Here is a 23195-nt window from a genome sequence, read left to right on the forward strand (position 1 = left end):
ACTAATGTTGATACTCTATATTATGATCCTCCTCGGTACCTCTATGATCGCCTGACATATACAAGTTATGTATAAAAGATGACTAAGACGGCTGACTGAGTGGCTCTGCCCTAAATCCACAACCAAACAAGGAACAAGAATTAAGGCAGAATCACTCACTCTAAGTCTGCAAAATCTTAGCTATGCAATACCTTGATGTACATACCAAGCCATCATAGCTTCTCCGTACGGATCCTTAGTTCTCTTATGAATGTTGACTTGTTCATATGAGTGAGTTATTATAATTACTTTTAAATATTTCCCCAAGTTTTAATCTTATATAAAAATAAATTAAATTTTAAAGTAATTATTATTTCGAAGATGTACCGCTGGTTGCAGGGGACTCCGGGGTAGTTTCTCCTGCTGTGATCATTAGAATTCGTCCATTCGTGCCTGAGTTCCTCATTATCGGGAAGTCCCTCTTGTAATGCCCTGTCTCACCACATCCATAGCAGGCCTGGTTTATTTCTACTCTGGGGACTTGGGAGATCAGTTGTGCTGGTACCCTGTAGAAACGGGAAGTGTGGCCCTTCCTTTGGCAATTCAAGCATTGCATTTCCCGACATACTCCGGTGTGGTGGTAGTTACACTTTCCACACTTCAGGAGAGTTCTAGCATATCGACTGGCTGGTGCTGAAATAGCAGGTGTTGTGGAGGTGTATATAGTACCCATTTGTCGCTCCTGCGGGGTTTCATGGGTTGTTTGCTCCTTCCTCGTTTTCCCCGACTTTCGTTTATAGTCCCCTCCCTTTGATGGCTAGGGAACAGGGACCACCACGCCATGGCAGACTCCATGGTCAATGAGTCTCTGGGCCAGGCGTTTGGCGCTATCGAATGTAGTTGGGTTAGAAGACAATACATCTCCTTGAACAGGGGGAGATAATCCCCATATGTACCTTTCTATCTTATTACTCTCTAGGGTAACCATCTTAGGGCATAGTGCTGCCAGGTCGCTAAACCTATCAGTGTAGGTCACTATGTCTGAGCTGACCATGGTATGCTCCCATAGCTCTTGTTCCAGATTTTGAACTTCGCCCCTTGGGCGGTATTCTTCCAACAACATCTCCTTTAGGTTTTCCCAACCTATTGAGTTAGCCACTGATAGGGTTAGTGACTTAACATGGCTATTCCACCATGTCAGGGCTATGTTGGAGAAGGTGCAGGCAACAAACTTAACTCTAATCCCTTCTAGGCATAGACAGATTGCAAAGAACGAATATGTTTTCTCGTACCATCGCATAAGAGCAATGACTCCCCCATTTCAATTAAAGGATTTGGGTTTGCAGTTCATGAAGTCCTTGTACGAACACTCCCGTGGGTGTCCGTGTGTAACTCTGGGGTTTGTTAAGTGGGTACCATTACCAGCTCCGTTAGTACTACGTTCACTGAGATGGGCTAGAGCAGCTACTACTGCGGTAGCTATCGCTGCTTGGAGAGCAGCAGGATCGAACTGTGGAGAAGGTAGTGGAGTTTGAGTTGGAGTTATCGGAGTAGTGCGCCTGTTTGATCTACGAGGAGGCATATTTGCTAAAAAGAATACAAAGATGAGACGGGAATGAGTCTAAAGCAGTGGATATAAGCCGAAAGCTGAATGACTAAGTTATCCTAGTTCTGAGTGTATCTGGTTCTGACTTTCATGGGGTTCTAGAAAACAATTCATAATGGGCGTCTATATAAAATAAACTCTACGAATCAAAAGTGGCTATCCTCGAAATGATTTTTTGCGAATTGAATAACTGATACCGGTTGCATGAAAAGAACTAATTCTAACACATAGTGTGAGTAGTGAAATCACTAGATCACGAAGTCAATTAAGGTAATTCTTTATTAGTGTGACGCATAAGACGTTTTAGTTTCTAAGGTTGATCACTTCTTGGAAATCTCTTTTTTGTCTCTCCTTGACTCCTCTGTTGACGGCTATAATGGAGTGGTTACATCTTTCAGGGTTTGTCGTACGAGAACAGAAGTGTCTACAGAACCTATGAGATTAAGGGTAACAATATGGGGGTGATCCTTACTGGGTCTTCCTATAATTGTGCAATTTCTACAAGTTGTATATAATTTAAGATTAAATAGGCCTTTGAATAAGTGATCCTACTCCAAAACCACAACCAAACAAGGAACATGTAGTGAAGCATAGATCACAAATTCTAAGTCTATAAAATCTCAACTACTTAAAACCTTGGAAGTATACACTAGGGAATCATAGACCTACCAGAAGGGTCTTTTAAGTTCACACATAAGTTATTTATAGTGCTTAAAATACTCCTATAGTATTTTTAATGTAATGAACTTGGTATGTTTTAAATTTGTTGTTGTCTTATAGTATCATAAAATACTCCCATAGTATTCTAACTTTTTGTTCTGATCTACAAATCCCTTGAATAGAGTTAGGTAAGTTTTAAGACTATTGCAACACCACATCACTCCCAAACACATGTCGGTTACATCTCAAATAAATATAGTTGATTAGACTATATTGATCCCATAAATGATTACATAACTGTCCAGGTTTGACCGCAGTGTTCAACCTTTAAATACTTTTGTTTTGTTCTTCTTGTGATACTTGTTCTACTATGTGTGTGTGTGTGTATATATATATATATATATATATATATATATATATATATATAAGCACATATGTATACTTTTATAAAGTATTGTTATATTCTTAAAATATATGATTATTCAGAGCACTTCGGCCCCATTGTATTTATAGTTGTATAGCTTTTATAGGTTGATATACTTATTTCACTATAAACAATTCTCTGATAGCAATCTGACACACCCCCAAACCGGAACGGCGGAAACGTTCGGGGGCGGAGGACATCATGTTTAGTATCACAACACATGTATCATATTAATCATAGTAACAAACAACCATTGTATTAATATTAAAGTGTTTACAAAGTAGTGATTCACAAAAGATTGAATCCAAAAGTAAATAACAAAACAAGACATGAAGCTACTATACTTTGTCTTCTAAATCCCAGTGCGCGTACCTGTCTACTAGTTTCCTAAGAATACAAGTTATTTTGAAAGAGTAGATCAGCATTTAAGCTGATGAGTTCATAAGTATTTTAGTGATGTAAAGTAAGTTGAAAGTTCTTTTTAGAAAAGTTCGCCTGTTCCTTCAGAAAATCCTATATCTTCTGATGTAATGAAAGATAAGTAAAAATGACTCTAAAATTCCTTCTATGAGTACTAAATGGATACAATTTATATATAATTTAGAGTAAAAAGACGATCGATTGTGTGAATCTGCCCTAAGCCCACAACCAAACAAGGAACAAGGAATGAGGCGGAAGTCACACATCCCATTATTTGTTAGATCTTCATTGTATATAACCCTGGTGTTTTCATTTGGTACTTACATAGTTAATTGTAATAGTTACTTTATTTGATGAAAACATTCTTTAAGAAAAACCCTTATTTCCTTTAGTAAAAATGGTAACCACAATAGTTCCTTCTATAATCACTTAGTTTATACAAGCTATATATAATCTAATATCGAAAGGATCGTTAATTGTGTGAATCTGCCCTAAGCCCACAACCAAACAAGGAACAGGAAGTAAGGCGGAAAGCACACATCCAACTGCGTATCGGATATTAATTATATATAACTCTGATGTACAAACTAAGGTATTAAAGAATTAACCACTAAAGGTCCTTTATGTTATACTAGTTTAATAAAATGGATTAAACCCCTTTACTGATAAGTTTCTAGTTTAGTCTACTACATGTTCTATCTGAAAAGTATGTTTTTGTACTAGAAAACGGTGCATTGAGTTTGTATACTATGACCTGACCCATACCTGGTAATCCTTATGATTACTTGGTGTCTACGAAATATATATACATATATATATATATATATATATATATATATATATATATATATATATATATATATATATATATATATATATATATATATATATATAACTAGGATCGGATAGATATTAGACTAGGTGCATCTGCTCTAAGCCCACAACCAAACAAGGAACAGGAAATGAAATAGAAAGCACACACTCTATTGTCTACCGGACCCGATTAATATATATCCCTGATGTATGCACTACGGAATCATAAAGTTAGCATTATAGGCCCTTTTCTAAGTGAATGTACTTAGACTCGACTGTACTGTTTGTCTTTTGTATGTTTTCCCAAGTTTAAGACTATCTTTACTAGAAAGTAGTCTGCATTACTTTTTATAGAAGAAGATCACCATATGAATATAATGGGAAAAATGAAAGTAATCAGTAATATTGTGTAAGTAATTACTGAAGCACTTACTAACTTAAAACTAGTTTGTTAATTAAGTTTAAAATGTGAGAAGGTTGTAACCATACTGATATGACTAGTATTTAACACGACGACCCAATGGTGCCGAAAATGATGTGACATTTGTCTCCCGTAGACTTACAAGTCCCACTGTAGCTAGCAGCAAGGTGTAGGGTGTCAATCTCGTATAGATCTATACACAAATTCATGCTCTCCCTCCAGGAGACTCTGGTTACAAAACGCGACCTAACAAGTGTATTGCTAAGCCGTGAAGTAGTGGTATCACATTATTGTTATCTTGTTCTTGTTAAAGTATGTTCCTTCTGTTCTAGTGTATAGTATGTTCCTCCCCGTTTCTCTTTATAGTATGTTCATTCTATTTCTCGTTATAGTATGTTCCTCCCTATTTCTCTTTATAGTATGTATTGTACCTCTAAACTATACCTATAATAGTTTACTAGTATGTTTGTTTTGAACTGTTACTGACTTGAATAAGAGACTCATTTATCTACTGAGTTATGATTGTACTTTAGAAATAGTGTTTTATAAACAATAAAGTAACATTACTTAAAAAGAGTTTTTGAAATGATTTTGATCACTTATAAAAGTAAAAGAAATCTTTTAAAGTGATGGTGATCACAAATAACATTTACACAATTATCATTGTGTTCAACTTGTATCCCCCCCCCCTTAAAAGCATTTAAAACATTCAAAAGATTGATTATAGGGGTATGAACTCACCTTATGGGGGTGATTCAATTGAAGGTTCCATAAGGATGAGAAGTTCCACGAATGAATTCCCGAGACACAAACGAGTCCTAAATGACATATAATGGCATATATTGGCATGTAATTAGTGTTTTAAACAACTAACATGTAAGGAAACACCCTTAGGGACTATGAAACACTTGAACTAAGTGTTACAATCACATGTGATTGACTAAAAGGGGTTTACGGCCACACAGAAGAGTGTACCGAAAAGGGGTGAACTGTCACTGAGTGCACGGCCAAAAACTCATGGAAAAACATGCAAAAGAGGTGTTTGATCCTTGGGGGAACTAGTGTGTCTAATGTACAACAAGAAGATGAGGCAAGATCTCATTTTGGAGGGTCTTGAGGTGTGTACGCCCAATGAACCTATGAATCAAGGCTTTGATTTAATGGTCTTTCAAGTATAACGAAGTAAATGAAGAAACACTTACGATTTTGGGATCCTTGGGAGTTCACGGCCACCAAGAACAAGTGTGTGTTCTTGGTGTTCTTGGTGAAAGATGATGATCTTTAAGATCTAGACAAAAATGGTGAATTCATGGATGAATTCATCAGTTTGTACTATATTAAGAAGGATGTGAAGGAATACAAGGAAGAATCACTTACGATTTGGACGAGAAAATGAGTAATTCTTGATGATACTTGAGAGAGAATTTGGGTGTTCTTGAGTTGAAAGTGTAAGAAATGAATAGAATGAAGGAATACCCTACATAAGGGCATGAGTTCACATCCACCTTGATTGTATGGCCATACACTCATGTGTGCGGCCGTACACTCTTCTTGATGGTGTTCTTGGCTCGAGTGCAACACAATGAACCTAAGCTAACTCATCCCTAAACCCAAAACTTGAATGTACTAGGCTTAGAACACTCAAACAGACCCTAAACAATGCTAAAAGATAGCAGAAATGAGTCTGACTCTCGATTGATTGGCTGGAGTTACAAGACAAAATTTTTTGGGTTGTCACATTCATTGCGAGTATGGCTTGAGTGATCTTGAATTTTTCAAGTCTTCGAGCTTGTAGGTCAGGGAGAATAATTGGGGGAGGTGGAGGAAGAGAAGTATGATATCCATGATCCAATCACGGGACATCATCTTCATTAGGGAAGCTTGTTCCAAGAGATTTGGGAAGATCATAGTTGTTTGAACCAGACATCTACAATGGGAGAAATTCAAGTTAGTTGATTTAAGTCCTTAATAGAACACCCATTATGAAATATTAAGGCTAGGACCCAACACAATATTATATAACTTGGAAGAGGGATGCCGTAATCCAAGCTATGAAATATTTGAAGGTAGGCGAATGACGATTCACCAATTTCCACCATGAAAAATGAAATAATTATTAGGTTTTAATTGGATTTGAAACTCCTAGATCTTTTGAGATTCATTGAACTTTTTCAATTGCATGTTTAAATCTCGATTGTGCCCACTCAAGTTTGGGACTAGGATGTTGAGGATCACAAACAAGGTGTGAATATCCATGCAAATTAACTTGGTACCCTTAATCATTGTCACCTAATCGATGTACCTGTTACCCACACATGCTCCACCTATCTATGATAAACATTAAGTCACCCTTTTCCACTCTTACTAGTCCTTATTAGTGTCTCAGTTACCTACACACGCTCCACCAACGACTTGGTAAGGTACAAAGTGTAATTTCATGGGTTAGCACCAAATTCACATTTTCCTAAGGTAACTAAGATTAGGAATTTATAAAAGGTTTAGTTACTTCATATTTATCATTATACTTATAATGAGAATTATAGTCCTTGTCCTACCCGTTCGGCTAACGACCCTCTACCAGTCAAGGAAGCGGTGGGTGAGAGTGGACACCCATTAAGCTACCATTTTACAGGCAACAACCTTATACCCCCTTATGAACCAACTTCGTGAATGAGGCGTACTAACGGTAAGACTTACTTTTGATTTTCATAACCTATGAGTTTAATTAAGGTTTTAACAACTTTAATGAAGAGACTCTTGAATATCCATAACTTGAGGACAAGTTATGGAGTCCATAAAACTATTTATGAGAAAAAGACACTTCACATATGTAACCTCTGGTTTATAATGGATCTTTAAAAGAAATGACTTTTGGTAATCCATAACTTGAGGGCAAATTATGGACTCCATTAAAACACATTTAGATTAAGAATTAACTAACAACAATTTGCAAATAATTCCTATGATCTACCTAAACTCATAAGTGTATGAACAATCATATCAACAATTTCAAGAATTACATAAACACACATAAACTTCAAATTTTGATAATAAACTTGATATTGGTTTACCATAATCATTACCACATCAAAAATAGGTTTTATAAGTCCACAACAGTTTAAGGTAATGATTCTAGACCAATTCCATCCTTAAAACTCGAATATATGTTGTCTGAGGATCCAACTCATCGAAGGGTAAAACACCATTTTACCCCTCTCATGGCTCAGATACCCTAAAGTTGACCAAACATGTACGCTGGGCGTACCCGGCGACCTCACAGAAATGGGGAACGCGACCCCTTACGCCGTGCGTACTAGGATTATACCCCGCATAACTCCCAGTTTCAGACTCCTTAGCTTTTGGGGTCTTAAATAGTTAAGACAAACGTCCAACTTTCAGATCTGACCATTTCTAAGCCTCTTAATCCATAAAGTTGGTGACTTTAAGCCTTTGCACAGCTGGACAAGTCACTAACACCCATATCATTCCATTTCCAACCCTAGAAAGACTCATAACTCAAGCATGACCCCATATCAACGACCAAGTTGGGATTTTTATGGATCTACAACACAAATATCACTGAAATGGGACAGATCTAGGTTCATGGAGACCCTTACACTCATAAAGTCTCCACCTTTAGGACTTTTAACCCTAGAAATGGTCCAAGAAACCCCAAACCAAAATAAAGAGGAAAGTTTTGAGCTTTATACCTCTAGATGAAGCTTCTCCCTCTGAAGAAACTCAGATCCAAACTTGCACTTCAAGCCCTAGCCTCCACAAGCTCCACTCCTTCCTCTTCACTAACACACAAAGGCACTTTTAGCTCAAAACACTCACACACAAGCTTAAGGACGATGGAAATGCTCTCTTAGGGTTTCACTCTCTAATATGGTGCCTGAGGATAAAGCCTTAGCATTCCTTATATAGTGCACAAGCCAAATATTAGGGTTTGCATCTGGGCCTGCTACACCCAGCGTACCCAGGCGAGTCCGCGTCCAAATTAAGCGCATGAGTATGCGCAACGTACTCTCCAGTACGCCCAGCGTACTCATTTGCTACAAATTCCACTCAAGGGCTAATCTTGACAACTTGACAAAAGAGAAGGGTTAAAATAGCTTTACCTGAATTTCGGGATGTTACATATATTAATATATTAGAACTTATAATATATTAGTATAAATCATAAACATACTATTCTCAAAAGACTGTCCATATAAATTGTTCCGGTGAAGTGCAACCTAAATGGACCATGCTACTCCCGGGTCGAATACATACCAATAGTAGTTATGGGCTTAGATATCTAATCCAACAGTCTCCCACTTGGATAAGTCTAAAACTATTATTGCATATGACTCCAAGATCCCGACTAGCAATCATAGCTCTTAAAGCCGCTACCGAACTCTGACTTAGTCAAATGACTTGTCCATTAGATAAGGGATCATATATTCCTCCATTCTAGATATCATATGGACAGAGACATGGATTATAATCATTCTCTCTATCCATTTGTTGTTCCCCAATTTTCAATTTATGACGACCGACTAATTGAGCAAATCAAATCAGTCCCGGCTTGGCCAAGCACTTCAGGGTATCATCACTAAATCATCGAGGAGCCCACATATATTGCTTTTATCCCTTTAAGGGTAAAAGGAATGAATAAACTTCGACTCATATGCTTGTCCTACTACTTGTTGAATCATACACAAAGGCACATTTTATAACATCGAGTCACCAATGCATTTTCGTGCAATCAATGTATAATCAACTCATAGTCAACAACTCATATCTCTAGGTTTGAAGAATATAAGATATTATCATCTCATGATCACTCATGATAAAATCCATGAAGTGATTCAAATAAGCGTGGGTTGAATCCAATACTCAGAATTTTTGAGCACTCATGAGTGTTGTAGCAACTCTTGCTATGTCCAACATCTTTGACATCTACAAGCCAACTTCATGACATTCTTGATTCATATCTACTTCCAACATATGACCGACTGTGGATGGTTTGAATAACTTAGTTATTCGGGAAGAATGACCTAGTTGTTCTAGAAGTCAAAACATGCAAAGTGAAACACAATAATAATCGAATCCAATATGGTCTCAGAACTTAAGAATATAAATAAAACACCTTTTATTTATCACCATATTGATTACACATTATTCATTGTATAATGTTTCAACTAATCAACTTTATACTTGAATCAAAAAAACTAGTCATGCCATACACCAAGTATGCACACTATATTTTTCTAAACATTAGTTATGCCATACACCAAGTATGCACACTAAGTTTGTCTATAATCTTTACTTTGTAAAATATATCGATTGAACATAATTCCAATGATTCTCATTTCACAGTCCCAAATCCTTACCGCAAATGCAAGAATTCCAAATTCGTGTCATTTACCGAAATCTGTTAGATTTTAAACTTATATGCATTAATCCTCTTGTAATGATTAGGCACAAAGTCACAAAGACTTGTAAACAGAGATTACAGAGTATTCCAATGGATATCACTCCATGGAAACGAAGTCTCATATTCAAAGTACATTGCTTTGAACATCCTTCTTGCATTAAGTTTTTTTTCCTAATCTTACACAGGTTGAATAACTTCCACTTATGGAGACATCTCCATATTCCCATTTTGACTATCACTTCTGAACAAGAGTTGCCTCTTTTCAAAATATGTCAATATGATCCTTTCAAAGTTAACACTATACTTCAAACTGTCCCTGAGCAACCAATCTTTGGTAAACCTTAGATTGTCCTCGACAATTGCTTAATCAAATTAGTCATATCCAGTTCTAGTACTTTTTCCCTCTTAATGCTCTAGGCATTTGGAAAAATTTAGAACAGATGAATATTATAGCACATGCAATCGATCATATATCCGAAGCGCATGGGACAAAATTTATGATGTCTTACATAAAGACATGATACTAGACCAGTCTTTTGCTATAATATTTCTATTTCTATTTGCCATGTTCTCATAATTCAGATTATGAAAAGGGATGTCGTAATCACAATCGAATTTTAGAACACAAATAATGTTATCATATATAAAATTTCCTTATGTTGAGCCATTACAACATAACATTCATATATATACTTGACTAAATTTGATTAAAATCTCATGATCTAAGCTTTTAGATTTGAAATGAAGTATAATTTCCTCTCCCTTAATTATAGCAAAACAACTTTTTTCCAATTGAAACTTTTTGTTTTCTATAATTAACATTGCAAACTTGCAACACTTATCATAATTATCATGCTCCCACTAACATGATGATTATTAGCATAACACTTATGCTCCCACTAGCTTTAACATGTACTCAGAAATCAGCAGGACTTCTAGAAATCAATACTTTATTGACTTTCGTACCAAAGTTTAGACTTCTGATACTAAATGCTTTGATAAAACTTTATCAAAAATATACAACTTTCCTTAGATAGCACACATGTGTGTCTAAACAATTTCAGAACTATGAAAAGGGATGTTGTAGTCATAGTCTCAATTGTTAGGCCTTTGCCATATCTCACAAGTCCATGTTAGTGTGCCGGTTAACCACACACGCTCCACTAACGACTTTGAGAATGCAAATATCACAATTGATATCTACTTAAAACCTAGTTAGTGAAAGTGTTTCCTCAGCATCATTTTCATGAATAGGAGAGAAACCTTATGACACTTATATTTTATGGTGTATGTGTTCCTATCCATGTGAATATGTCAAAACCATAATCACAAGACTAGGTTAGTGACAAATCCAAACTCATATGGATTGAACTTGTGCAGTCTTAAATTTTTGCCACCTAGCAGCACAGGGGCCTACCATTGCTTCCAAGTTGTTATGCAGCCAATTGAGAACTATGAGAACTCATATGCAAAGCCAACTGTAACTAAAATGGGCATAGAAATAGGAATATGTCAACACGATAGGTTATAAACCTCAAGTCGTGTGCTAGTGATAAACTATAGGTTTTATTCTTGATTAGACTCTTTCAAGATCTTTTAGACTCCCACTGTCCTCTTGACATATAAGACTCTTTTGCCAGGACCCATTCCTTGACAAAAAAATATTCAAGAGATAGTGCGGACTCTTATCAAGACAAACACTTGACAAAATTGGCCTAAGTTTGTCTCTGTTTTATCCAAACATCACAACTTACCAATTTCAAATGTACAAGAGTAGAACACATTTTACTCTTACATTTGACAAGTGTTAATAAACCTTCTTTAAGATGTGTCACTCAAGTTACAATCTTGGAGTATGACTCTAAGACTTATTTTGGAATGAAGTATGACTCGTCTTCTTGATTTAACCACTTCAACAATTCATGGCTCCTCTTCTTAGCCATAAGAATGAACTAAGATGTCCTTAGAGTACCAATTGTGATATGGTTTCTTAATTATTAAGATGATCATAAAACATGATACTAAAGTACTCTCCCATCTTTCCAGATTTGAGAAACTTTTATCTTTCTGCCTAATTTGATTCTTCTCATTCGTTTTGCCATACATTGAAACTTTTCCAGTGTTTCAGAATTATACTTAAACTTGTAAGTATAACCATATTTAATAAACTTTAGTAAATCATGACGAATAGTCTTATAGATCTTTTGTAGTGGACCTGACCAGCGTACAACCAAGTGTACCCGATCCCTTTGTCCTTCACTTGACTCACATATACATGTGAACAAGGAATTAATCTTAATTTTCCAAAGATGAAAATTCTCATTCATCATACGACTTGCACGATTCCAAGTTTCTGTCCAATTGAAACTTGGGTGATGAGAATCTTTCCTTATTTGGTAAATTTAGACACTACCACAAATGAAATAATCAAATTCATTTTTGCATTATTGCTAGAAACATACAAACATCAATTTCCATAAATGCCATTGCAAGGAGATATAAAATAAAATAAAACAAAATTTTATTTATTTATAAAATGCGGAAAAAACTTTTTCCTTACAATGCAACTTTAAATGAAAACTATGCTATTACATATTTTCTAGCAATTTATCATAACTCCTAAGTAGTAGCTCAAGAATCCGATCTTCGAACCATGCGATTCAAATCCATCTTCGCGATCAGATTCAACATACTCTTCCTTTAAGTTTCCTTCCCTTTGCTTGATCCTGCCATACATCAAAATGTATTAAGAATCTTCAAATAGGAACTTAAGAGAGTTAGATAGTGGACTTAACTAAGCAGAATCAAACTTTTTGACTTGACCTTCTCTCAGATCTTTCAGGTAGTTAGGGTAGCTTCACAACCAATGCCTTTTCCTTTGGCAATAGAAACATATGGACCCTTTGAGAATGGTACATGGGACTATCTCAGACTTAGTCTTTCTCTTTACCATTTGGTCAGCCGAGTTGACTATGGCCGATCACTTTCCATTGGGAAGAGAAAGCTTTTCTGGATGTCCAATGTTACCATTGTCAATGTCCATGGTAGTTTGGGAAGTTGATCTTCTAATCAAATTTGCTTTACCAGTGCTCCAAATCATTGTTGATCCAGCAGCACCAAACAAATAGATAAGATCATTAAGGGTCATGTCATAGTCTGTTACATAGTAGTCCTTAAAGAACTCACTATGTGACCTAGGAAGTGATTGAAGAACTTAGTCAACATCCAACTTCCTCAAGACTTTGACACCCAACTCTCCCGGCTTGTCAATATGTGACTTCATCTCCAAGATGTGAGCACACATAGACCTTGCTTGCCAATAGGTCCTGAGTAACCTGGAACTTGTGGGTTAGGGAGAATAATTGGAGGAGGTGGAGGAGTAAGATTTCCATGAGATTTGGGAAGATCGTAGTTGTCTGAACCAATCATCTACATTGGGAGAGATTCAAGTTAGTTGATTTAAAGTCCTTAATATAACACCCAATATGAAATATTAAGGGTAGGACCCAAAACAATACTTTATAACTTGGAAGAGGGATGTCGGAATCCAAGCTATATAATATTTGAATGTAGGCAAACGACGATTCACCAATTTCCCTCATGAAAAACGAAATGATTTAGTATGTTTTAATTGGATTTGAAACTCCTAGATCTTTTGAGATTCATTGAACTTTTCAATGGCATGTTTCAATCTCGATTGTGCCCTCTCAAGTGTTATGACTGGGATGTCGAGGATCACAAAACAAGGTGTGAATAACCATGCAAATATACTTGGTACCTTTAATATTTCTCAATGTGCCGGTTAACCACACGTGCTCCACCAATCCTATGATAAACATTAAGTTACCCTTTACCTACCTTGTTAAATCCAGGTTAGTGTGCCGGTTAACCACACACACTCCACTAACGACTTAAGCAAAGTGCAAAGTGTAATTTCATGGGTTAGCACCAAATTCACATTTTCTTAAAGTAGCTAAGATTGGGAATTTATAAAAGGTTTAGTTACTTTATATTTATCATTATAATTATAATGAAAATTATAGTCCTTGTCCTATCCATTCGGCTAACGACCCTCCGCCAGTCAAGGAAGCGTTGGGTGAGAGCAGACACCCATTAAGCTGCCATTTTATAGGAAGCAACCTTATACCCCCTTATAGACCGGATTCGTGAATGAGGCCTACTAATGGTAAGACTGACTTGATCTTATATATATATATATATATATATATATATATATATATATATATATATATATATATATTATTAACTTATAATATTATAAAGTATAAGGGTTGAATTTTAACTTTTAAAACTCTAGGGTTTAGAATTAAAGTGTGTGTGAGACTTTACAAATTCCAAAACATGAGGGCAAGTTTTGAACTATTCAAAAAATTTTGATTTTCATAACCTATGAGTTTAATTAAGGTTTTAACAAGTTTAATGAAGAGACTCTTGAACATCCATAACTTGAGGACAAGTTATGGAGTCCATAAAACTATTTATGAGAAAAAGACACTTTAATTATGTAACCTCCGGTTTTTAATCGATCTTTAAAAGAAATGACTTTTGGTAATCCATAACTTGAGGACAAATTATGGACTCCATTAAAACACGTTTAGATCAAGAATTAACTAACAACAATTTGCAAATAATTCCTATGATCTACCAAAACTCATAAGTGTATAAACAATCATATCAACAATTTCAAGAATTACATAAACACACATAAACTTCAAATTTTGATAATAACCTTGATATTGGTTTACCATAATCATTACCACATCAAAAATAAGTTTTATAAGTCCACAACAATTTAAGGTAATGATTCTAGACCAATTCCAGCCGTAAAACTCGAATATATGTTGTCTGGGGTCCAACTCATCGAGTGTATGAACCAACTCGACGAGTTGGATGAATTTATGCATGGACTCAACGAGTCCACTGTCCAGAACAACAGAAAATCGATTTTTTTAGCATTTTTCAGCAATTTGCATCAAGTATAAATGAAAGCAAGCCTAGGCTCTGATACCATTGATGGTTTTGAGCATTCTAACACTCCTATGGTGTACATGCAACCCTATAAACCTTGGATCTATGTTTTCTATATTATACATGCAAATATTCAATATTCCAAGGTTTTATCCTAACTAGCATAATAAGAACCAACAATACTACAAATCATAGTTAGGTAACATACCTTTTGATGTGGCTTGAAGTCTTGAACTTTAAGAGCTTAGCCCCAATAGTGTGGAAGCCTCAAGTGGAATCACAAATCACCAAAAAAACCCTTGGAAACTTGAGAGAATAGTAAGCACACTAGAAATTGGCCCACTCTTATTTACTCACACACTAGTGTCATTTCATGTGCCTAAGACCTCTATATATAGTATGGAGGATTAGGGTTACATCCATGTAAACCCTAATACCCATGACCTTTCATTTCCATAGGATCCACTGGTTAAAAACTCCATGGACTATCCATGCAAGCTTAGCCCAACGTAAATGAACTTGGCCCATGCTATATATATATATATATATATATATATATATATATATATATATATATATATATATATATATATATATAAGAGTCCATATTTAATTAGTTCCTTTTGATCACTAAATTAATTCTTGATCAATACTAATTAAATAATATGATTCCATATTAATATATTAGAACTTATAATATATTAATATAAATCATAAACATACTATTCTCAAAAGACTATCCATATAAATGGTTCCGGTGAAGTGCAACTCAAATGGACCATGCTACTCTCGAGTCGAATACATACCAATAATAGTTATGGGCTTAGACATCTAATCCAACAATACCTCCTACAGAATGATTAACAAGAGAACTTTATATGCATTCTAAACTAAATTGTTTATTTAAGTTGCACACGATGTTGTCATATATCGTTAAAATAATATAAAAAGAGTCTAATCATTAAAATATAATTCTAAACTAAATTGTTTATTTAAGTTGCATAGAAATCTATATTGTTCATATTATATATATATATATATATATATATATATATATATATATATATATATATATATATATATATATATATATATATATATATATATATATATATATATATATATATATAACCTCAATTTGTGTGGGGTAGGCCCACTCTTGCACCTATATGGCTACGCCCCTGCTTCATCAATGCTATTTGTAGTTACCTTAAAGATATTGTTGAAAATTTGATGACATTGATAACATAATCGTGAACAACATATGGTTATGCTCCTTATTCATGGACTGACATATCAATTCAGCACATCAACAACTTTCATCAACCAAAGCTTGCCAACATTTGATATCGTCTAAAGCATGTTGCAACTGGAACAACACAACATGGCTCGTGATGGTCATTCAATCACTGCTTCCTAATTTAGACCTCGAACAACCTGATTTTAAGAAGTTATAATCACACACCATTCTTATACATATTAATAAGAGCATGAGAATCAAAGGAATCAAGGTATTATTATGTTTATAATCCAATGTTGTACTTTAAATGATTACGCACACACACACACACACACACATATATATATATATATATATATATATAGTTTTACCAAATTCAAAACCATTATGGATGTGTTAACCTGTGTACATGAAGGAGGTTGTATTGTCCTTTGAAAAAGGGTAACACGAGTCAATTGAGGACTTAGTGGTTTGTAGAGGTCCCTTATTCGGAGACGTGTAGTGGCGACTTGTTTCTTTACCTATTCGGTTTAGTAGCTTGGGGTTATACTTTACTGTAGAGGCTTCCTCCTATAGTTTTGTGGCCTCTATGGCCCAATCTTAGGTGTTACAAGACCACATCTTACGAGACGCTTGCATATGTGGTATGGATTATGACTATGGTTTCGTCTTGGCTTGCCTTCATGATACGATCGCAAGTTTCAATCTCAACAATTTTTCTAATAAGGACACCACCCCCTCAAGTCATACATTGGTTAGTACCATTTTAGCAAAATTGTCGAAGGCATGGAAATAGACCATGATATGCCAGTTAGACAAAATGCAGTTTTTGAGTGTCTAAAAGCACCGCCCAATATTTTCTTTTTGCTATTCTTATAGATGGTCTTGGCTAACATATGCCGCCCGTGGAGTATTAGAATATCCTTAAATATCACCTTATGATCCCTTATTTCCTGTTGATGAGATATGCCTAGTTTATTGTAAAGCTTGCTTATACTCTGTTGGAGACCATGTTGTACATTGCCGAGAGCTCCTAGGTATTAAGTTCAATATGATATGGTTAGTGATGTTCTTTTTGATATATTCAAGAGGGCCGGAGTTTCGACAAAGAAAGAAGCACATGTGAATTTCTTAACTAATTCGTTGGAATGAAGATCAACATTTAAACCGACATATATTTTGGTTTTGGGTAGATAGGAAGCAAGCATGTTTATGTGGATCTAACAGGAGTTCCCCTAGTGGACTTGAGGAGTGAGGGTTTCACTGTAGGAAAAATTGCTATAAAAGCAACCTTAAGTAAAATGGCCAAACACAAAAAAGCTTGTATTGATAATCAACGCGTGTTTGTACCATTTTCTTTTGATACATTTGGTTTTTTAGCACCAGAAAATGGTAGCGGTGCAGATTGTTGTCCGTTTGCTTTCCGTCTTGTTGAAAATTTCTTTTAGCGAGATAAGTTTATTTTATTACAATATTATTATGGATTAAAAATTAAAATTAGGCTATGACCAAAATGCTTTGTTTTCGTTCGTTTAAAGTTAGCCAAACAAACGAACAAAAATGAACATATAAACAAATGAGTTTTCTTCTTCATATTTGTCTGTTTAATAAATTACATTGTTCATGTTTGTTCGTTTATATTCGTGAACATGTTAAATGAATATAAATGAACGGATTATAAGGTCACATATTTATTTAAATCAACGATTATAATTTTATATAACTAAAAAAATATATTTGGATTAACAATTTAATTAAAATAATTGATTAATAATTTTAATTTTTTACTATGAAAATTTAGTTAGTTTTAAACCGTGGTTCTCATGAATTATAAACTAGTTTATTCGAACTTTCTACGAACGGTTCACAAACAATCTGCTAAACATTTGGTTCATTTACAACCTTAGATATATTAAATCACATTAATGTAACATGTTAATGACTTGTAACTTTATAACATATCATCAATGACTTTCTTAAAAAATGCTAAAAATATAATAACTTGAAAGAAAAAAAAAATATAATTATATTTCAAATTAAAATTAAAAAACAGAAGATTTTTCTGAAATTTGCACAAGATATTTAACATTTTAACCCATTATTTGACATTTTTTTTTATTAAACCTTATATCAGAGACATGCAGAGGTGGCAGAGCTGATTCTTCCCCATCGTATCCCTCCAAATAACAATCTTCCAATTACTCTTGTCGTATGCTATCTCATCTTTTTATAGACACAAAAATCTTTACAAAATTTTATTTTCAGTTTCTGTTTTTTTTTTTTTTTTCTATCATTTGCAGCTCAACTTTATAATTTAAAAAAAAAATTTACTTGTCGTTTTTAATCTACTGAGGAAATATTACTACATATCTTTTAAAAAAAAAAAATACTTGTCGTTTTTTGTTGAACTTAATGGTTTACTAATCAACCTATTCGTTTTCTTTTACCCTTTTGTCTTTCATATATTATTGGGTTATTTTAACGAGAGTGTGTACAAATACTTTCGTCATAAAAAATCTTTCTATTTACACTCGAGATGTCAAGCAATCTAGAATTCTCCAAGCTCATCTTTTGGACTTCTCTCTCACTTACCCTTCTACTTCACATCGGTCCTCTCTCTCTCTCTCTCTCTCTCTCTCTCTCTCTCTCTCTCTCTCTGTGAATTTTGCAACTAAGGAGAGAAATGTAAATGTGCAGGGAATGGAGAAAGGTGTGAAAGAAATGGTCCGAGTGTAAAGCAAACCCAAACCGGGTTCAAGAAGCCACCCACGTACACTGTTGAGGTCAAAAACACCTGCCCGACGTGCCCGGTGATTGATGTTCATGTAGAATGTGGAAACTTTTCACAAGGTCTAGTGAACCCTATGATTTTCAGAGTGTTGGGTCGAAACGATTGTGTTCTTAACAATGGTTCACCATTGGAGCCTCTTGAAGAGATGTCTTTTAAATACTCTCATATCATGTATGCATTGAAGCCTTCCACTTGGTATTATCAATGTGAGTAATTAAGAGTTGTTCAATGTATGTCAAGTATTTTGAGATAATGTCATAAAAGATTTGTTCCATCTACTTAATCCTTTTTTTCAGATGTTGTTTAAATCATTATTTCAAATGAAAAAAGTTCATTTTATTTCTCCACGCTATGAGTTTTTTTCAATTTATTTATTTTTTTAGACCAATTTTAGTTGTAGTTTTTTTTTATTATTATTATTTTATTGTTGGTGTATAAGTTGTTTATTCTTGTTAATTAACAATTTCTTCAACTAACTTTGGTTTGACAAAGCTACTACAATAGCTTTTCCAATTTTCAAGAACTGTTTTGTTTGAAAAAAACATTCAAAGATTCCTATTGTTATGATCTAAAGCATCTACAATATGAGCTTTTCTAGAGTTTTTTTAAAAGTATTTTTCAAACTAAAAAGTTCTTGGAAATTTAAAAACTATTTCCAGAGTTTTCCAAACCAAAGTTTTTTTAAGGAGTTTGTTAATTAACAAAGTCTTGGTAAAGACTTTTTCAATGTTTAGACGGGGTCTTATAGGTTTTAACTAATTATAAAAAGATAATATATTGTAGATCTTGTAAATAAGCAAATCGAAACGCATTGGAGATAAAAATGAGATTTTTCAATTTAAGTTTTTTCACTAAAAACTTATCAAAATCTATGTTAGACTAACGATTTGACGATCACATGATAATTACTGAAGGGACAATACATTTAAAATAATTTCATTTTAGTAATCAACAAATAATTTTGTATCATTTAAATATCTCAAAAAAAAAAATTGTGAGGTTTAACCACTAAAGTTTAAGTTTTGTTGAATAGTTATAAACTTTCGATCGATCATAATACTTTTACCATTATATAATTTCATTAATCATGTATTCCTATTTGGATTAATTAGATGAAAATTTATTGTATCATAAGGTTTAATAGAGCAATTAATAACAAGATTAATAATACCATAGCCCTATGAACATTAAAATTACATGAACATGATATATTATGAGAACCAACCAAATGTACCAATCCAGTGATTTCATCTTTCAGTGTGATATTTGTAGAGCCTAAAACAATAAATAAAAATAATAAATAATAAATCATAAATAAATAATAAATTTCAGTAGTGATAGAATAAGAATATTCAAAAACATAAGACTCACAGTTATATTCGATCCATCCAATTTTTTGGTTTTCAAGATCATACAAAACCAGCTTATTCGAGAGTACCAAATCTGAAAAATAAAATAATAAATAAATATGGTTGTAATTTTTATTAATGTAATAATAATAATAATAATAATAATAATAAAGTATTTACCTCCTAATATAATTATGTCTCTTGAACTAATGGAATCCATTCCATGGTTTTGCCACCCAAAACACAAGAAATCTTCCTACAAACATATTGCTACTTATTAATTCGTTTTATAAAAAAGCTTAATGATAATAAAAATAATATATCAAGGCATAAATGGGTTAAAAGATAGAAGATACTTACATAGTTAAATAAATAATCATGAGGATAAACCTTCAAAGAAAGTGAATTTTCAAAATAAAATGTGACCTCAGGAAATCCATCATCAACACTACAATATATCAAACAAAATTATTATTATTATTATTAATACTATTTTATCGCTTTAATACAAAACAAAGGTTATGTAAAAGCCTCAATATTTACAAAAAAGACCCTTAACTTGTTAGAAAGTTTCAAAAAACACTACCTTCCAGGGAATTTAAAGCACGTATACTGGTCGTGAAGAATACTTAACCTCATATCAAACTTTCCTCCAACTATCTAAACAAAAAAATCGATAACAACAAAAATATAAATAATTAAAAAAGAAAAATGAATTAATTTATTTTTTAACTTTTAAGTCATCACCTTATTCACCAATTGCTTGTATATCACTTCTGGTAAATATGCCAACGTTGTACCACTATCTATTATTGCCTTTCTCTTTTCTACTCTTCCATATGAATCCATTGAAATATTCAGAAACTCTTTTCCAACTTCAATTCCCATTACATTTACAGTGTAATGTGGCCTATAAATTTATAAAAGCCACAAACTTTATTGAATTTCAAACAAGAATATAGATAATACTTATAAAAGAAGATAGAAATTATCAAATTATGATATTATCACTCACTGATCTTGAATCAAATGAGTTGAATTAACTTTCGGTTGAACAACATTCCCAATTGCAAAAATCCCACCTCCATTATTATCACCATTTAAACAATGTGCAAACATTTTTTTTAATTTCCCTGAAGATGCAAGTTGTGATATTACAGATGCATTTGCTTTTCCAAATCCAAGAATCCCATCGAGTGCTTCTGAAGAAGAACCTAGGTTACCAGATTGTGTAGCACCACACCTGATTATAAACAATCATATTACAAAAGAATTAAGAAATATCAACAATGATAAAAGATTAAAGATGAAGATCATGTACCCAAAAACAATACTTCCATTTGCAAGCTTAGTTTCGAAGTCACCTGACACACTGTCATATTGAACAACATCTTTGACAAAGTAACCAATACTGTCACTTCCATCTTCGTAAGTCTCTGTATACAGACAGGATACATTGCCTTTGCAACCACCAACTTTTCCACCATTGATGTCTACACAAAACTCTTCATGACATGTCACAGGTCTTCCAGTAAATGAATCATTTGGATTGTAGAGTGTAAGGTCCAGCTGTAAATCATGTTTAGAAGCTATGAGGATGAAAGAAGAAATCTAGAATCAGATTGAATCATATACCCCATTATAGCCTTTCTCAGGGCATCCTTGGCATTGTATGCAATTGATCCACATTATGTCACTTCCTGTATCTACTTGCACATAGTATTCATTTGGTGGTGTTCCGATTCCGATTTTGGTATAGTAAAGCCTGTGACAATTAGGGTTACGTATCACATTCATGAAAGTATAATGTGAATCATAAACTGAATGTAGACCTCGTTTTTGAAATCGATTCTTATGAGTTATATCAATTGTTGTTATCGATCAGTATGGAACTTAGAATACACCTGTATACAAGCCCTAGTTCTGAATAAACTTCAAAATCGTTTTCTGAAATTCGAATTTCATATTCGATCAAGGAAACTCGAAATGAATAAAGCATGATTACAGTCTTAGGAGATACAATACACGATAATAGCAGAGATAGAGTGTATACATACCCAACCGCATCAGGACGACTGGTTCCACCTAGAGGGAGGTCGACGCCGGAGGCTAGCATTTGAAGGTGACGGAGACTATCATGAGCTTTAAGAACGCTAAGTGACCGATCCTTCTTTGAGAATTTGGAATTCACGCTGAAAACTGCACCGCGGAAATTACGATTCTCACTTGCAACCAATGAAATGGAGATTGACGCGACGAATAGTAAGGAGACGAAGCTAGAAACAGCGATGACAGCCATGATATTGAATACGATTTTATCGTTCACTAACCACGCTATGGAGACAATTGAGCATGAAAATGAAATCAAAGGCAAATCTAGGACGCCAACGACGGCGGCGCGGTAGGGATGACGCCGGAGAGACTTGGAAGGACGCAAGTCCCAGTGACACTCAGAGCCCAAGACTCTTGAACTTCCTCTTTACGTCGAGTTCCACTGCAATAAAATATAAATATATTTAGTTATCTTGGATGTCTTTGAGCGAATGAAATAAGTCAATAAGTATACATGAAGTGTCCCATTGAACTTCTGTTAGAATATAAAATTTGGTGGCACAAAAACTCTAAACAAAAGTCCAAAGAGTATATAATAATTAAAGAAGTATTCCAACCGGATACTCTTATGGTTTCATTGATCACTAGTGAGATTGTGAGAAAGAAACAAACGTTAAAAACAATTTTGTGAAGGTAAACTTAAAAGAGAACACAAGCATTCGTCGGATGCTCCTCCTCATATGCACTCAAGAGGGGGATAAGCATCATGGCCGGCCTTACATTATAAAAAATTAAGCAAGGGCTTAGGGCCTCCAATTGTAAAGGGCCCCGGTTTTCAAAAATCGGTGGAACCGACGACACTTCAATTTCCACAAAACGCGATCGATTTCCACAAAACACAACTTTTTTTTTCTAGTGTTCTTCTTCTTCAACCCCTTCTCCATTCTTTCATTCTAGATTTCGATTGTCTGATTTGATAAATGCCTTGGTGGTAGACTAAGTACTGAAACGCAGCCAACTCCCGGTAGC

General features: G+C 34.2%; 1 protein-coding gene and 1 long non-coding RNA gene across 2 annotated transcripts; one reads left to right on the top strand and one right to left on the bottom strand.

Annotated features, from left to right (window-relative positions):
* The first annotated feature begins 18176 nt into the window (after positions 1-18176).
* On the top strand, positions 18177-19112 carry LOC111896948 (uncharacterized). The gene is made up of 2 exons (XR_002852054.2): positions 18177-18583; positions 18672-19112. It is a non-coding gene; the product is annotated as an uncharacterized LOC111896948 (long non-coding RNA).
* Positions 19113-19884: 772 nt separating this feature from the next.
* Positions 19885-22646, bottom strand: LOC111896954 (aspartic proteinase 36). The gene is made up of 10 exons (XM_023892929.3): positions 22172-22646; positions 21750-21879; positions 21436-21683; positions 21130-21357; positions 20862-21024; positions 20701-20774; positions 20475-20562; positions 20295-20370; positions 20137-20208; positions 19885-20040 (listed from the first exon to the last, which is right to left on the bottom strand). Exons 1-10 carry the CDS (start codon positions 22411-22413, stop codon positions 19886-19888), a joined length of 1476 nt encoding a protein of 491 aa, XP_023748697.3. The 5' UTR covers positions 22414-22646; the 3' UTR covers position 19885.
* Between the last annotated feature and the right edge of the window lie 549 nt (positions 22647-23195).

Source organism: Lactuca sativa, chromosome 1, assembly GCF_002870075.4.
Source record: "Lactuca sativa cultivar Salinas chromosome 1, Lsat_Salinas_v11, whole genome shotgun sequence".
NCBI lineage: Eukaryota > Viridiplantae > Streptophyta > Magnoliopsida > Asterales > Asteraceae > Lactuca > Lactuca sativa.

Excerpts from the sequence above, each read along its gene's own strand:
- LOC111896954 (XM_023892929.3), bottom strand. The coding sequence starts at position 22,413 with ATGGCTGTCATCGCTGTTTCTAGCTTCGTCTCCTTACTATTCGTCGCG. Across the intron at positions 21,880-22,171 it reads AGTCGTCCTGATGCGGTTGG|GCTTTACTATACCAAAATCG; the intron begins GTATGTATACAC and ends TAATTGTCACAG. Across the intron at positions 21,358-21,435 it reads AATGGAAGTATTGTTTTTGG|GTGTGGTGCTACACAATCTG; the intron begins GTACATGATCTT and ends GTTTATAATCAG.